Source organism: Phoenix dactylifera, chromosome 7 (assembly GCF_051530095.1).
Source record: "Phoenix dactylifera cultivar Ajwa chromosome 7, Ajwa_hap1_PhDact_Kaust_v1.1, whole genome shotgun sequence".
Classification (NCBI taxonomy): domain Eukaryota; kingdom Viridiplantae; phylum Streptophyta; class Magnoliopsida; order Arecales; family Arecaceae; genus Phoenix; species Phoenix dactylifera.
The window spans coordinates 22,033,260-22,050,564 of record NC_143196.1 but is presented as its reverse complement, the minus strand read 5'-3'; the positions used below and the strand labels follow the sequence as shown (position 1 = coordinate 22,050,564).

General features: G+C 39.2%; 1 protein-coding gene across 2 annotated transcripts; it reads left to right on the top strand.

The window, feature by feature from the left end:
• The first annotated feature begins 2,319 nt into the window (after positions 1-2,319).
• On the top strand, positions 2,320-11,759 carry LOC103718666 (putative membrane protein At3g27390). Of its 2 annotated transcripts, XM_089924316.1 has the most exons (10): positions 2,328-2,700; positions 2,808-2,916; positions 3,064-3,187; positions 3,727-3,922; positions 4,031-4,164; positions 4,840-5,128; positions 5,196-5,302; positions 5,446-5,620; positions 10,145-10,590; positions 10,874-11,759. In XM_089924316.1, exons 4-10 carry the CDS (start codon positions 3,737-3,739, stop codon positions 11,037-11,039), a joined length of 1,503 nt encoding a protein of 500 aa, XP_089780442.1. In that variant the 5' UTR covers positions 2,328-2,700; positions 2,808-2,916; positions 3,064-3,187; positions 3,727-3,736; the 3' UTR covers positions 11,040-11,759. The 2 variants fall into 2 exon arrangements, with proteins under 2 accessions (XP_008805808.4, XP_089780442.1); XM_008807586.6 differs by lacking the exon at positions 3,064-3,187 and having other exon boundaries at positions 2,320-2,700.
• Positions 11,760-17,305: the final 5,546 nt, after the last annotated feature.

Sequence of the window (17,305 nt, the reverse complement as noted above, 5' to 3'; positions counted from 1 at the left end):
CTCTATTTTCGTCGTGCCTGATTGGCCAGCACAAGAACCCATTTTAGACTATATAGAGCCTAGAATTAGGGGTGGCAATCGGGTCGGATCGGGCATAAATGGGTCGGGTCAGATGCAGGTCAGGTCAAAAAATCATAAACCTGAACCCGACCTGTTTATTAAACAGGTCAGAAAATTACAATCTGAACCTGACCTGTTTATTAAACGGGTAACCCGACCCGACCCGTTTAACCTGTTTAATAAAAAAAAAATTTCTCTCAACTCCCCAGTCCCCAGAGTCCCCACCGAACCCGTTCTCCTTCTCCAATCTCCACCCGTTTAATCCGCCGGCTCTACAGTCTCTTCCTCCCATCCTTCCGGCTTCCGCAAACCTGCAAATCCGCCGGCCCTACTCTCTCGGTTGGAAGAAGCCGACAATCACCGGCCTGACTCTATCGGTTGGAAGAAGGCGACGATCTCTGGCTCGACGACGACGACTCTTGCGGAGGTGGAGAAAACGTACCTCGAGGAGTTGCAGCTCGACGACGACGAGATCTGGCTCGACGACGACCTCTGGCTCGACGACGACGATCTCTAACTCGGGGTATTGAGGGCCGATTCGCCGAAGAAGGAGAACAGAGAGAGGGGAGGGCCCGAAACCCTAACCCTAGCCCCCACCGCCGCCCTCGTGCTCTGGGATTCTCCCCCCTTCGGGACGTCTCCGACATCCTCCCCACCGCTCGATTTCAGGTCAGCGGCGTCTAGGGGCGTCGCGGAGGTCGTCGGGACCGAGGATGGTGAGGGGAGCTTCCAAGCCTTCCACGGGTCCTTGATCGCTGACTAAGGAGGAGGAGGAGAGTCCTATGGAGCCGATATGGAGGGGCGCTTCCCACTTCCAAGCCTTGCAGTGGTCTTTGGGACCTTGATCGCTAAGGAGGAGGAGGAGGCCAGGAGGGTGCCATGGAGCTTCGGATAGAGGAAGGGGGAAATGGGGAAAGAGGATGGGGAGTTGCGATTCCATCAGCCTGACTCAACCGCCTGACTCAACCGAAGACGGAATTCCACAGGACTTAGATGGCTTGATCAACAGTGACCAACGGAAAAAAAAAACACACACTATTTGCATCAAATTATAAACAGGTTAAACAGGTTAAACGGGTCAAACAACTAAAACCTGTATCCGACCCAATTAATAAACAGGTTAAACGGGTCAACCTGTTTACGACCCGAACCTGTTTAGGCCAAACCCAAACCTGTTTATGGCGGGTCGAATACGGGTCAGGTTGGCGGGTCGGGTCATATTTTGCCACCCCTACCTAGAATGCATGGCTCTCCATAAACAAGGCCCCAAATGCATCGTCACAAAAATATGATGCTAGATGTGGCGATGGTCTGACGCGAGAGAAACACATCTATGGGGTGGCTCCACGTACCTACATTCATTCTAACATTTCGGATATGATCAAGTTCTCAGCATCGACTTATGAAAGAGGCCGCAGAAATCATCATTCGGCGACCGACTCCTTCTTCCCATGGCGTTGACAAACCGAGTTCTCCCATCTCAACTCCTCGGTCTCAATCGCAGATTTTGCTGCCAAAATTAGCCATTTTTTACCGCACCAAATCAGCGAAAGGTGCAGAAAAGCTGCCCGTGTTCGGATAACTCCCTTTCCTGAATCCCAACGTACTCGTAATGATGTCCGATTGTGCGTTGAGATTATCATAAAAAATTGCACCTGAATCAGACGGAGCCGATTGAGATATCGTGATTGCCAATGTGTGATGATAGGTCCCCATCATTTCAGGTGTTTGTTTCGTTTGCTTTGGAACCCAGTAGGCTGGTCCACCTGCACCATCACAAAACACACGCAACCAGGCTAAGGATGAGACGGGGGAAATTTGAAGAATAAGACTCGGAACAGACAAGCAGCACAATGTCAAACCTCCACGATATTTTCCTTTCTGGTCCCAAAAGACGTCATTGATGTGGAAGACTTACGTTGCAGATGCTGATTGGTGTACCACGCTGTTTTAGTACAATGCATGGTCCAAGCTCATCCTCTTCCTAGAGAAATGGCGGCAAGAGTGCGTTGCCGGCGCGGGCAATGATAAAATGTGCCGCAGGTACAAGGAATAATCAGGTACTAGTCTCATTAAAAATAAATAATATCTCATTATTTATATTTAATCATAACGGTCACGTTACGACGCAAGAAGGCGCGCGGGCAGGGCAACCCCCGATCCGAACGGCGATGGCCATCGCACTTCACGGAAACGTCATCCTTTGAGACGACCGAACCGCGGACAAGTATTTAACCTCTTCTAAACAAAACGAACCAAAAATAAATAAATAAAAAGTTCTTCTCTCCATCGTCCGCCTTCCCTTTTTGAATACTTCTATTTGTTCTTCTACTATCTATCGGATTACTTAATTAATTAGTTAACTAATAGTTTGTGAAGCTTCTCTGCGTTTCTCTCTCTTCCCTTCCTTCTTCCCCACTCTTCTCTTTTCGTTATATTTCTTCTCCTCGCTCTCTTTCTCTTTCTCGTTATATGGTGGTTTTCCGACGGAGATGGCATCGTCGTCGTGGCAGTTGGATTCGCTGATACGCTGGGTGACGACGAACTACGCGGAGCCGTTGGATGCGGTGCAGAGAACGGTGAGGATCGCCTACGTCGTCTTCGCCTTTTGCGCCGCCCTCTTCCTCGGTGCTCTCAAAGGTCTTTCTCTAATTTTTTCTGATATATATGAATACATTTATTTTCCTTTTAATTTTCTGTTCAATATATCTAAATTATATTTGTGCTGTTCTTGTTCTTGGGGGCAGCTCTGGTGGTGGGACCCATCGCGGCGCTGCTGCTGATACTCGGGAACGTCGGGGTGATTCTCGGCCTCTTCCCGGCTCACGTCGCCTGGACTGTCTACTCTCTACTCAAGTTAGCCATCAATTCTTTCTTCAATCTCTTTCTTTGTTTTTTTTTTTTTGCTTGTTCTTCTTGTTTTTTGCTGGTAAAGTTCTTTGAGATTTTAATTGTTTTTGGGATTTTTTGATTTTTTTTTTTGGTTTATATTGATGGAGGCAGTTGATGGATCGATGGATTCTCGTCGAGATTGGATTATGAATGCCAAATATGTTGTTCCTTCGCTGGATATTCTGAGTATTGATTTTTGCAAACAGAGGAAGCACTTCTAGATAACTGTTTGTTGGTATAGAAATGGGTTTTTTTTGTCGCAATTGTTAATTGTTTGGTCAAGGTATTTGGTGTCATTGCTTTGGTTTTTGAGTGAATGAAAAATTAATCTTTAGAAATCACAATGCTCTCTCTCTCTCTCTCTCTCTCTCTCTCTCTCTCTATCTATCTATCTATCAAGGATGTTTCTTGAACTCAGCTAGCTAATGAAATGATCATCCATTGGAGGAAATAGCAACAACAACAAAAAAAAAGATAATTTAGAGATGGGAATATTGGACATTTTTGTTGGGATTAGTGTTGAAGCTTTCGTGGTTCGATATCTTAAAGATCATAGAACTCTGCTCTCTCTCTCTCTCTCTCTCTCTCTTTTCTATAATATTTTTTAAAAATCTTTGATTTTATCCTCTTTATGTTTGGACAATGCTTGCTCTACCAGATCACATTCTCTTTGATTGAAACTTTTAGCTTTCTGATAGAACTAAAATGAGTTCTATGAATTAAATATAACTAATGAGACTGACATCCTAATCTAAGCTGTCTTTTTGATTGCAGGACTAATTGTATGAATGCAGCTCTTAAATTTGCATTTCTTTTTGCTCTGCCTGTATTGTTTGGCCTCTGGTTGGCCTTAAGCATCTTTGGGAGTGGCCTGGTCGGAGTTGGTTATGGGTTCTTCACACCATGGGTGTCAACTTTTGAAGCCTTCCGACAGAACAGTGAAACAAAGAAGTTCCTTCACTGCATTGTGGTAAAGAGAGAAATAAGCTCATATGTCGAGCAGTTCTTTAATTCATTTTTTTTGAGTGTTATAAAAAATCGAATAATAGCATCCATATATTATCTCACAATTAACCAGGATGGAACATGGGGAACCATTAAAGGGAGTTGCACGGTGGTCAGAGACTTTGCAGATTTTTGCTACCACTCATACCCGCTCTACTTAAAAGAGTTACGGGAAAGCACCCATGATCATCAACCACATTCAATCAGGTAGGATATCAACTCAACTTATTTTTCTCCATTGACTGAAAAATTGCAAGTATGTTGGGCTTATTAGTAAAACAGATTCATATTAAAAATGTCTTGCGCAAAATTATATATATTGGTGAATTTTTATGCAACACTAGACAATAATTTCTACACATAGTAATGCCTTGTATTAGCATAAATCAGGTGTACTTACAAGAGGAATAAATGAATCTGTAAGGTTGCTAGATTGGTTGCTAAGCAGCTTTGTAGAAGAAGCCTCTCATAAGTGATTCTGTCTTGCATTTCTTTATATTGACATGTTTCAGTGTGTGATTATATATTATCAATGTAATGGCATTAAATTTGCTTGTTATGTGAGTTTTATAACTCATAGTGATTGGTAATCCTAAATATTATGGTGCATGACAATATAAATGCTCTCTGGATTGATGAAGATAGAAGTTACTCTTATTGAATGAAGAGTGATTTTGTCTGCAATAGTATGCATTAGGTAAATACTTTCTAGTAGTAGTTGTAACCTAGTTTACTTTAATGGTCTCTTCTGTCTATGTCTTAGTTGGCTGGCAGTTTTATTTATTTCCAAGTTCTAACATTTGCATACACTGGATAAGTTTGCATTGCTGAAATCATTCTTCTACATTCTATCTGAAATTCCTCTTTCAAAACTATGTGCAGGCTGATGGAGGTGCCTTCATGTATCGTTGTGGGCTTGATGGGCTTAATTGTGGATATACCACTTTACACTGTTATTGCAGTAATAAAGAGTCCATATATGCTTTTCAAGGGCTGGCAGAGGTTGCTGCAAGACCTGATTAGTCGAGAAGGCCCATTTCTTGAAACAGCTTGTGTGCCAATTGCTGGTCTGGCCATCCTTCTCTGGCCACTTGTCGTTGTAGGGAGTATCCTATTGGCTATCATCTCCGGCATCTTCATTGGGCTCTATGGATCAGTTATTGTGTACCAGGTACCTATCTGTTCTTATGTGGCCTGCTATATGCAGATGAACTCTAATTCTAAAGCATCTTCTATAGGAGAGATCTTTCCGAAGGGGAGTTGCTTTTGTGATTGCAATGGTTGCAGAGTTTGATGAGTACACTAATGATTGGCTCTATCTGAGAGAAGGGTCTATCCTCCCAAGGTAACCGTTCATTGCTTTTTCTTTGTATTTACCTTTAATTTTGTCGAATATGCTGTTCAGATATGTGGCTAAAATACTTAAATATTTGTTTTACCTTTCTTTTAGGTAATTATTTAACTTTAGCTTTCTTGCTGCCAAGCCAGGCCTCGGTACCGAAAGAGGAAAGTCTCACACTCAACAGAGTTTTCTGTTGGATCCAGCACTGCTAGAGGAGTTAAGATTGGTTCTGGTTCTTCAAATGCACCTGCAATGTTGGTTCCAAACCTGGCTCCTTCAAGATCTGTGAGAGAGGCGATACAGGAAGTGAAAATGGTTCAGGTTGGTTTTCTATTAACATCCTTTTTTTTGCCTTGACATTTCTTAATGTCATAAAATGTTATTATGTTGGAAGTCAGGACATCTATGATTACATTTTTGTGCCCTAGAGATTTGTCAATTCCTTGTATTAAACCTTGGTGGCTTTCCCCTTTCTGAAGGCCCTTTCTGAGTCAAGAAGCAGTTGCTTGTTATTGGATGCATAAGCTTAAACTACAATGAATCAAGCAAGACTCTCTACCTGCCAATTGGCCTTCAATATTTTACGTTTGGCTCCTCATGCCTAGGATTCCTTGGTTGGAGTTTACCACCAATTTGTCAAGGGATGGTGTTTAGATGATTGTTGTAGAAGCTGCTTGATCCTTCCATGGCTATTATATTTACTTAAAATTCATTGCAATAAATTTAATAATGTTATGAATCTATATCTCCACACAAGTTTTTGTTAGTCTGATCCAATGTGGATTGAACATTTGATGAGATTAATATCTGTTAATTGTAATTTACTGGGGGCTATTGCAATTAACACCATTGTTATGTCATTGGCTATTATATTAATTGGTGGAAATACGAAAAACTCTAGGAGGAATATCTATTCTCAAAGTTTCCTATACCAATTAAGAGAAAAAAGTAAGATTGTTTCCCTAACTGCACTCTGAAGGCAAATTTTGATAAAGAATGGTTTCTTTAATCTAAATTGCAACTACTGAGGTTGAAGAAATATTGTTTCTTATATTCTCCAAAATATGGTTGGCGGAACCTTCCTGAACTGCCCAGTTCGGAGTGTCCCGAGCTGTACCGGTGGTTGATCGGGATGGTTCCGTTATTGAAACCGAGACCCTATTGCCAGAAGGGAGGAGGAGAAAAAAGAGAGGAAAAGAGAGAGAGCGAGAGAGCGGGGGAAAGGGAGAGGGAGAGGAAGGAAGAGAGAGGCTAGGCCGGCTGGGGCCGGCTGACGATGTCACGACCCAGATCTGAAGATTTGTCGTGCCCTAGATCCAGAACATAATATGGCTGTGCTACCGAGGGGTACTGCCTACGATAACACGAAGCCAACATTACATTTAACTTCCAATTTCATCTCAAATATAATAGAATAAATAGAAATTCAATTTTATTATCCAATAAATGTAACTAATATAAGTTCAGAGCGTCTAAATCCAAACATAATACTAAATCCATAATCCTCAATATTCGAAAAATCATTGACTACAAATTTATAGTCAATTTAAAATGCTAAAATTCTTTTACAAAATCGCCAAGTTTGCTAGTGCGAACTCCAAGCTTGGACCAACCTTCGTCCTTGCTGATCCTATTCGCCTAGAGAAAGAAAAATAAAAATAGAGGTATATGAGTGACATAGCTTAATAAGTAAACTTTTCACCATTTTATCGGATCAAGTATAAATTTTTACATGTCAAGGCATCATTTAAAGAAAATAACAGAAATTACAAAATAAAAATTTCATAGTACAATATATTAAACAAATCATAAAGCCGATCATGCATGCATAAATCATTCATGAATCATGGTTCCTAGTGTATAGCATAAATAAAATCATAAAGTATTTATCATTGATCAAATTACTGCTCTTAGACTAAATGCTAAGGTCACTATTTTGTTTATGACAGGCCGTCATCAACAAACATCAACTACTATTATCCGTTGGTAGGGTTATATACCAACTATTGTTACCTGCTGGCAGGGTTGTATGCCAACTACTATTACCGCTGGCAGGGTTGTATGTTAACTACTATTACCGCTGGCAGGGTCGTATGCCAACTACTATTACCTGCTGGCAGAGTCGTATAAAACTGAATGTCGATCTACCCTACTTTCAGGGGACATACATAGCTATTTGAGAGCCTTTTTGCCATAGTCATTAAGACAATTTTTCTTAAGGCATATTTCTTAAATCATATCATAAATCATACATGAATAAAATACTAATTGACTTTATAGTGTTCATAGCCCATAAATAAGCATTTAACAGTAGAATAATCATGAATTATTCTTTTCATAACATAAATACGAACTATCATGGATCCATTAATTCACAATAAATCAAAGGGTCCCTCTCTGGCCTCCTGTTTCAAATAAAATACGGGACCGGTCACGGAGATCCAACTCTGCATTTCCCCGGCCTCCGCCTCCCCGCGAAGGCTCCCTGGCTTTCGCCGACCGGCTTCGGCCGTTCTTTCTCTTCTTTCCTTTCCCTCTCCCTCCCTCCACCGCTCTCTTTCTTTTTTTCTCTCCCGTTCTCCCTCTCCCCCATCTCTACTGTGTCGGTACTGGGCCAGCCTCCCCCGCCTCTACTGTGTCGGTACTGGGCCAGCACAGCACGACGCAGGGCTGTATCGACTCATGCCATCGGACAATCGGTACGAGGCCCGGTACGGCCATAGCAGACTTTGCTTCAAGACAAAATGAGATTTACAAATCACCATAGATTATGCTTCAAGGTAACATAATTGGATTAAGACTGCCACTTACCAAAAAAAGAAAAGAGTATTGTTTAATATTTTCCTCAAATTGATGAGCTTGACTATCTAGGATGGACTGTTTCTGCAATTTCAATTTAAAATCTAATTTAGGCACCTGATATTAAAAATTTGATTACTTGTTCTCATCATTTATTTTACGCATGAGGTTGTCACTTGCAGCACATCTTGATATTAAACCTGCAACAACATCACATCACAAATCCTATTAAACATTGTGATTGAAAAGATAATATATGCTCCTATTTTGAATCATGAAACTTACAATTTCTAGGGACCTAAATTTGAATTTAATATTTTTCTGAGTGTAGAGGTCCAAGTTGGGGGTTTATATGTTGGTGGATTGTTGATTGTAGAAAATGAGGCAAAAAGTTAGAAATGGTATCTTGGTTTAATTTATTTTAACTATAGGCATCTATTTATGAGAACTTTTTAGGGTTGGTCAAAGAAAGATCTTAACATTATTCTACTACAATACAAATTTAGCGAGGGTGCTTAATAATTAAATTCAGGTGGGTAAGGAATTTTGTTTCTTTAGAAGAAGAAAATCAAATCTGTTAGGACACTTCTATGCGAGACTTTCTATCTTAAGTCATATTATTTTAATTTACTTCGTGCCTTGGAGTTATTAATACAGAGACAAGTGAGGCATAAAGTTATATCCATGCAGATTTAGTGTATGACCATTTATACAAATTAGAGATGACCCAGGGTTAGGAGTTGAAAGCATGCTTAGTTGTCATTATGATGTTGCCAAAATAGTCTAAGATAAAAATAAAAATAAATTTTATGGGTTTATATTTGTTTATTTAAGATTATCATTTAAAAAGACTTTGTATATTTCTATGTGAGTATTGGTCAATACAAACACAGGGATTTATAAAATTCTCATATCAAGCATATAATTAATTAAGCAAAATGAGATTATGAGTTGGATAAATGACTATTGAGTTAGGTAATGTTATAATCGGTCGTGTACCAGATATTACAAGAGTGGTGAAGTCTTCAGAAAATTCTATAATAAGCTGGATAAAAGCTAAAGAAGTAATTTAAAAATGTCATTTGAACCTAAGATGGGATTGTGTGAAGAGGGGAATCATAAATGAATGTAAGATGGGATTATGTTAGGACTGAAAATATAAATGAGAGACCAGATCGTAAAAAGAACCATTAACTCAGATGCATTTTAACATGAAAGTACTATCCTTAACCGGCATATCCATAGTCTTGTAGTAGTTATTGTGGTTTCCTTTCTGATCTCTCTTTTCTTTAATGAGTTTTTACTAAACATACTTGAAAGAAAAAGAGATAATGGAATTCACATTTTCACTAAAATAAGTTATAGAGAGCCTATTTTCCATTTTGAGGCAGAGGTGGAAAAAATTGCGATCTTTTTTCTTCTGAAGGTATTTTTCACCTTTGTTCAAGGCTTGGAAGAGCTTGGTCTGAAGGCTCAAGTATTGGGCCGTGAGCTTGATCTGAAGGCTCAAGTATTGGGCCGTGTTGACCAGTCATGTTGTCAGGCTTATTTCTGGGCACATTGAGAGTAGAGCATTTAATTCTTTCTAATATTGTTAAAAATTAAAGTTCGGAATTCCTTGAATTTTTAACTATTCTTTTTTTCCTTTTAATGGACGCCTCCATCTTGCTACAAAAGGGAAAAGAGATTAGGAAAATGTTACAAAATGCATGTGTCATGAACTTACACAGATATCTATTGATGTTTACTTCTTACATTTATGTGTTCATGGATGGTGTGTGCCAACTAAGCATTGGCAAGAACAGTTTAACTGTAAATATGGCATCTGATATGCATATATAGATTCTTCTATGTATCTGTTACCATAGGTTTGCATTTCAGTTTCTTGATGTTCATAGTTTGGCATTCAGTTTCTTGATGTTACTGTCTGTTTCACGTCTTCCTTGTGACTCATTGCCAATCACTTGTGACCTTAAGTTCTTGTTTCTTTTAAGCTATTCTTTCTCCCAATGTATAACTATGATTATCGATACTTTGGTTCAACAGATATGGGAGGATTTAATGAAGTGCTGTGAGATGAGGGGCAAGGAACTTGTAGATGCAAATATTATAACATCAGTTGATCTAAATGAGTGGTTAAGAACAAAGGGAAGCAACCAAGAAACCATTGGCCTTGGCCTGCCTTCTTATGCTTTCCTACACAGTCTTCTTTATGCTATAAAGGCTGGATCAGGTGGATTCTTGCTAAGTTGTGGGATTGAAGTTACCCAACTAAACCGTCCACAAGATCGGCTATTAGACTGGTTCTTCCATCCTGTGATGGTTTTGAAAGAGCACATTAGGGTCATAAAAATGGGAGAAGATGAGGTGAGGTTCTTGGAGAAATTAGTTCTCTTCATTGGTAACATTCCAAGCATTGACACTTGGGACAATGGTTCTGTGGCTCCTCAAGATGCTCTCAGGGCTGCTCAAATTCAAGCCATTAGCAGAAGGTATGAATATCATTTGAATCTTAGCCCAGCTCTAATTGACTTGATGCATCATTTAGAAACAAATCTACTGTTTTATGCAAATACAACTGTGCACATGATGATAAATCAAAACAGTCATGATTTTTGTTCACACCAATTAAGAAAATTTATAAATGTGATTCAGAGGAGATTGTTGCACCAAAATCATTTTTGTTCACAACAAGAGCATCATTTAGAAACATGCACACGAACACACAGAAAGCAGGAGATGCTTTTGTTGGATGCTGACAGTGGCCATTGGCAGGTTAGTAGGCATGACGAGGGGCATATCAAAGTTTCCAACCTACAGAAGGAGATATAGGCAGGTTGTGAAGCAGCTGATCACTTACTCTCTCGACCAGCAAGGATCCTGCAGATCACGTTCAACCATATCAGTTTCTTCAGTTGAAATTATGCCTGCTGAAGTATAGCAAATTTTTCTTTGCTTATGCACACCAATACTCATAGTTCTCGGAGTGCTTGTATAGGTGATTTAAGCAAGTTTTGTACCCTTAACAAATTTAGTTTGTAGAGCTTGAATGTAGAGGTGGTAGCACTTGGCAACCGAAGTAGTTGCATGGCAGTTTTTCATCTGTGACATGGAAGAATTCTTGAGCTCAAAATCATTTTAGCTATTGTGCGAAGACAAGTCGTGTGCATATATAGCAGTTCCCACTCAGCATTAAGAGATGCATACGGAGGCAGCTTGCATAATGTTACCAGTTGTTTGGAATTATCTTGGCTTGGGTTTTAATTCCTCCTTGATAAAGGATATAGGGTTAGACTGATGGTCCTTGGTCCTTGCTGATATTTCCTTTCACATGCCTGGTTTGCACTGAGAAGGTAATTGCTTATCTCAGTATTAGAAGCAAGATTGGACTGCAACCCCTTCCTAAAAGAGGAAAAAAGGGGGGAAAAAGAGAGGAAATAACTGTCGAGGAATGGAGGAAGATTGCAGGTGGGCATTTCAGCCATTTATATTAACTTGATGTACATGCATCCTTTCTTTTTTTTTGTTTTGGTTTTTGGTGGTGGATACGATGTGGAAGCACACCGAGTAATCCACTTCCATTCATCCAAACATTCACAAGCTAACTCAAATATTTGCATCCTTTTACTAGCATTAATGGAAAAAATTTCATCTGGATGAATTGTAAAGTTCCTCATGTAGATTTGCATTGTTATTATTATGTTTGACTAAAACTAATCATGGTTGACCGTGAGTCCGTAACTACATAAAGTTGACTTTTAGTAATCATTGTGAGTATTTTTAACTCTGGTCGGCAGTATTTGCATGACACTTGGAATGAAGCATGTGTGATGCCAGATATCTCTATTTTGCATTTAATTTTGAGATGGAACATGCGGGGCTATGTTTGTCCAAGGTCATGGTCTGAAACACAATATCTCTTTCAAATGTAAGCTGAAATAAAGATACTCTTGTTTCACTAGATGCATCCAATTTTCTTTTCTTTGAAAGCTTGGAGAGTGGATTGCAATGTGTCCATCAGACAATATCTGTGAGGACAATATAAGCAAACTATTTCAGGGATTAAAATGAAAATTTGAAGAAACATGAATTAATATGCAAATATGGACAATTTTAAGAACTAATCTGAAAAAATCCCTCATAGTTAACACAGCTCACAGGTGTATGCAATTTGCTGATGTGCTGAAATTTGACAGGTTTCAAGCATAAATTATATGATTTACAAGGATGCAAAAATGAAATTCACAGGTTATAATATCCTTCTCTACATTGAGATGGAATCATTCAAGGACACTTTGAGGTTAAACAAAAGGTTTTACCTTATCTTATGTTTGGCTTGGCTATTTATGACACAACTTAAATAACTTCGGGCTTTATTCCTGATAACATTTTCCAACAAATTTCTGTCCCATCCCAACTAACTAAAATCCTTCGTAAAGAAAAAAATTATGTACAAAAAATTTTAGATGGCTAAGAATTGAATTGAACTACTAACGTATTAGAAAATAGAGTTCATGTAAAAATTAATAGAGACATAATGTTGCTAAGGTTGAATAGTTATGGGAGAATACAGAAAACATAATATTGCAGAATCTAATGAGTCCATGACATAAATTTCTCTAAAGCTATTGATATAAAGCCCAAGAATTTTATAGAAAGTCAATAAAATTAGAAAATATATGCAACGAATATCCATAATCACAAATATATTTCAAAGACTCAACCACCATGCCTTTTCTTTTGTTTTTTGAGAAAAATAATACTTAAATATTTTACATATAATAAAAATACAAATCAAATGCAAAAATTAATTTGAAGAAGTGTTCTTTGTTACCATATATATTCCTCTTCCTCTTCCTAGTCACTGTATATATGGTCCCCTTCAACCCCACTTGAATTTGTCTTTGCTCTTTACTCTCACCACTCTTGCCATTGCCAGAAGAGGGTGAGCAGGATGAACGTATTAGTTACTAGAAGTATGCTAATATAATAGACGTATGATGCATGTGTCATGGAACTGATATACATCTACTTGATCTGATGCATATCAAAGACTGACCTAAGAAGCAAAGAGATTTAACATTGGGTTTCAAGATCCAACATCAATCAAATATGGGTAAATTTGGAAAATCTGATATTAAGATTAATTAGTCATCTTATCAAATCAACAGGAGGTTATTTCTACAACCACTTTCCATATTTATACCAAATCAAATCCTAGCAAATTATGGGAAATATTCTTTTCTACGGTTATTTTTTTTGTTGTAAAAAATCTCCTACTTTTCAATAACAAACGGATGTGGATGTATTCATGGATAGGTTCAAGGTTTCCTACATCTATAAATAGGGTGGCAAGCTATTGTAAAAGCCATCTTGTGTTGAATTAAAATTCTAGTTCTCTTTTCCTATTATTCTATGTGCCACGTTTCTTACTTTTGTTGTTTTTTTCTCCGATTTTGCTATTCCATTGTTAGATAGATCTTCTTTTTCTTTGAGGAGAGATTGCCATGTGCATTATTATTGGCATCAGAGCATTTCGGTTTGTACATAGTGTTTTACATCAATATTAAAGCCATCGTTTGCTGGAGCATCAGTAATGCCCCCATATTGGAGATCGATCTAGTAGATGTGGAGATCCAATATTTATGAGAACACTTAATACAACTACAGGTGGAATTTGTGTCATGCCCCGAATTCGAAGCATGACCGACGCCACATGCCAGTACGGTGGACAGTACAGGCATGCAAGTCTATAGATTATATCAAAGCAATGACATATCCTTAAAATTTATTTAAGCATTAATTTATTCATATAGTTCTTACAATAGTTTCAATATAACATGTGCTAACATAAAACAAATATTTTAACTAGTCTAAACTAAAATGCCAATAACTGAAGTATCTCTAGAAAATCTAGCACACTCCTCAGTCCTGTGCGATCATGCATCTGGATCTGAAAATAGAGAAAATATGATAATGAGCTATATTGGCCCAGTAGGCAACAGAATACCCCAGAGTGGAGTCAAAGCATGGCAGATATTTAAATAAAACATAAAATAATGACCAAAAAAAATAATCAATAAACATACTTTTTTTGAAATTTATTATTACTTTGTAAATCTTTGATACCAAAATTTCAACATTAATAGGCTATGGCTACGAACCTCCATGGCACGAGTCACACGAAGAGCCAAAAACTACTATTATTAACCATCGATAGTAATAGTATCCATTTAACTACTATCTAATCACCGGTGGTGTGGTGTCAAAATCAGTTTGTTATATATTACAAGTCAACAGGCCAACGAATAGTCCCCATTGGTAGGGCCAGATCATAGCCATGTTGAGAATATATATATGCAAACAAAATTGATTTTTTATAATTTGCCCAATTACATATTTCAGATTTCAAGCATATAACATAATTTTTAAATTGATTATTAACATGTCTGACCTATTTTACTAAGTACAAAACAAATATCAGAATTTAATCAACTAATAATTATTTTACCAAATAATTTAAAAAATATACTTTGAAGTATTAGGTTACTTACCTCTTTTCGTTTTAAATTCTATTTCAGGCAAACATGTCAGATACCCTTGTTTAATATTATAAAATATTATTAATTTTAACATAATTTTAGAAGTCAAAATTAAATACTACGATCTCATGTCCTCAGATCAGCTCGGTCTGGTGATGGTGCCCGACTGCTCCGGTTGGTCCGAGCCAGTAGGATTCAATGAGTCGGGTAAAGATCATAAGTGGTCAAATCTGGCTGGGGTTGAAGTATTGGCCGGTCTACTGTCCGAATACTAGGGCGGTTTAGGGTCTCCAAACTAGGTCAACTTGGATCCAAGCAACAAGAAGAATTGGGCTTACATTAGGATCTCCGAGCTTCTCTAGAGGGAGAAAAAAGGAGGAGAGAGAATCTCAGTTCAAGTCTGAATTTGGTCTGATCTTGATTTTGGGCCTGGTCCGAGTGCTTCGGATTGACTATTAGGGGAAAGATCTAGATCTACTCAGAATTTGGGCTTGCTTAGAGAGAGAGATTCACAATCTAAGGCTAGTTGAGTTTTTGAGCCTGATACACTTAGTTTCGGGCCTAATCCATATGATTAGGTTCAATCAGACGCATGACCTATTCAGTCCGGTTTGACCAAAATAGGAAAAAAGAGATTTGGCCTAGGTCGACTTGGATCGATCAATAAATCTGGTCCACGAGTCAAGTAGAGAGAGAAAAAGAGGGTTTCTTTTCTCTCTCTTTTTTTAGCCCAAAATGAACGGACTTGGCCCATAATGTATGAACAGGGCCCAAAAGCTATACGACCTATAATGGATACGACCCAAAATGATGAATAGGGTCTAAATTCAGCCCATGACGACCCAACAGAGTGAACAGGGCCCGAACTCGACCCATAATGGACATGGCCCAATAGGGTGAATAAGGGCTATCAGGGTCCAAAAGGTATACGACCCACAATAGACATGACCCAACAGGATGAACAGGGCCCAACTCGGCCCATGATGGACATGACCCAACAGGGTGAACAAGGCCCAACAGGGCTTAAAGGTATACAACTTACAATAGACAAAGCCCAATAGGATGAATAGGGTCCAAACTCGGCCCACGATGGGCACAACCCAATAGGGTGAACAAGGCTCAAACTCGACCTATAATGGACACAGCCCAAAATCAATGAAGTAGGCCCGAATTGGTGAACACAGCCCAAAACAACCAAAAAAACTCTTCATCCTGAGAACTAAGAAACATGGAGGAAAGGAGAAGAGGAAGAAGAGAGGAAAGAGTAGCCGGTGGGGTGGCCGAGCCTGGGTGGTCGAAGGCCGGCATCCGGTTGACGCCCAGTCGACAGTAGTGGCGGCCGGCGGCCGCTGCGGCGGCTGGCAAGAAGGAAGAAACCGAGATCATTCTCAATTTGGGTTCGGAATAAGGGAAGGAAGCTCGGATTATCTAGGAATAGAAGAACAAGGGGAAGGGGAGTTGACCGGTGTGTCGCCGGAGGGGAAGGGTCTCGGTCGAGGGTAGCCGGTCCGGTGGCTAGTGATGGCAGCAACGCTCGAAACAAGTCTTGGAACAGAGAAAATAGGGCCATAGAAAAAACTTTGGATGGAGCTCGACCGGGGGCGGCATGCCAGCCTCCAGAGAAGGAGGGAGGAGAGGCTCGACGAGGCTCTCAAGGACGAGTGGGTCGATCGTGGAAGGAGAGATTTATACAAGGTTCTCGAAGGGAATCATGGCTTGTTCACCGCTGCAATTCACGCAGCAATTAAGCGGGATCGGGGGCCATTCAAATGGCTGCGGGATTGCCGTGAAGCTGCTGCGGCATCTCCACCCTCATTATGCCCAAGCAGAGGATAGCGATCACGATCCTCTGTTCCATTTTTTTCCTTTAAAGGGCCATGGGCTTTGAAGTCGTTTGGGCCTGCCAGCTTCAGCCCTTTTTGGGGCCTATTCTCACAATTTGATCCTGCAATTGGCCATGATTGCTACCTTAGAAGATTACATTGAGAGGATGATATGCTATGAGATGCATCTTTCGAGCAACTTGTCAACCCTTTAAATTCTCTCTAAATAATGGTTTTCTCTTCTTTGAAATTTTGACCTTTTGTATCTCAACTTATTCTATGAGATAGAAGATCACTGAATAGCTGCAATATGGAGGATTGAGAGGTCCTTTTTGACATGATAAACCATGACCTTATAAATGAAAAGCATCATTTTTAGTCTCAATGACGGTGTGATGTAATCTAGTGAGATGCCGAATGGTCATGTGCAAGACAAGGATCTTTGTGTCCCTTTGTCTATCCCTACAACTCCATGGATCAAAGGGTATGCATACTTCATTCTTGAATTTTCCAATAACACAATGGGATATTGACTCTATATTCATAGTGGTGGATGGTTTTACCAAAATGGTTCACTTCATCCCTTCCTGGAAGATGATGAATGCTTAATGTAGGGTGGATTCGTACTTTAGAGAGATGGTTCAAACAGATGGGTTCTCAAGACTATCACCTCAAATTATGATATTAAATTTATGATTCACTTCTGGAGGATTCTATGGCAAAAGGCTAAACTTGATTGTTCTTGCAGCTAAGGAGAGATTCTTTGCTGGAACTTACAAAAAGCTAAACAACAAAAAATTGGCCCTTGTAAAATCTTATGAAAGTCAACGACGATGCTTAAC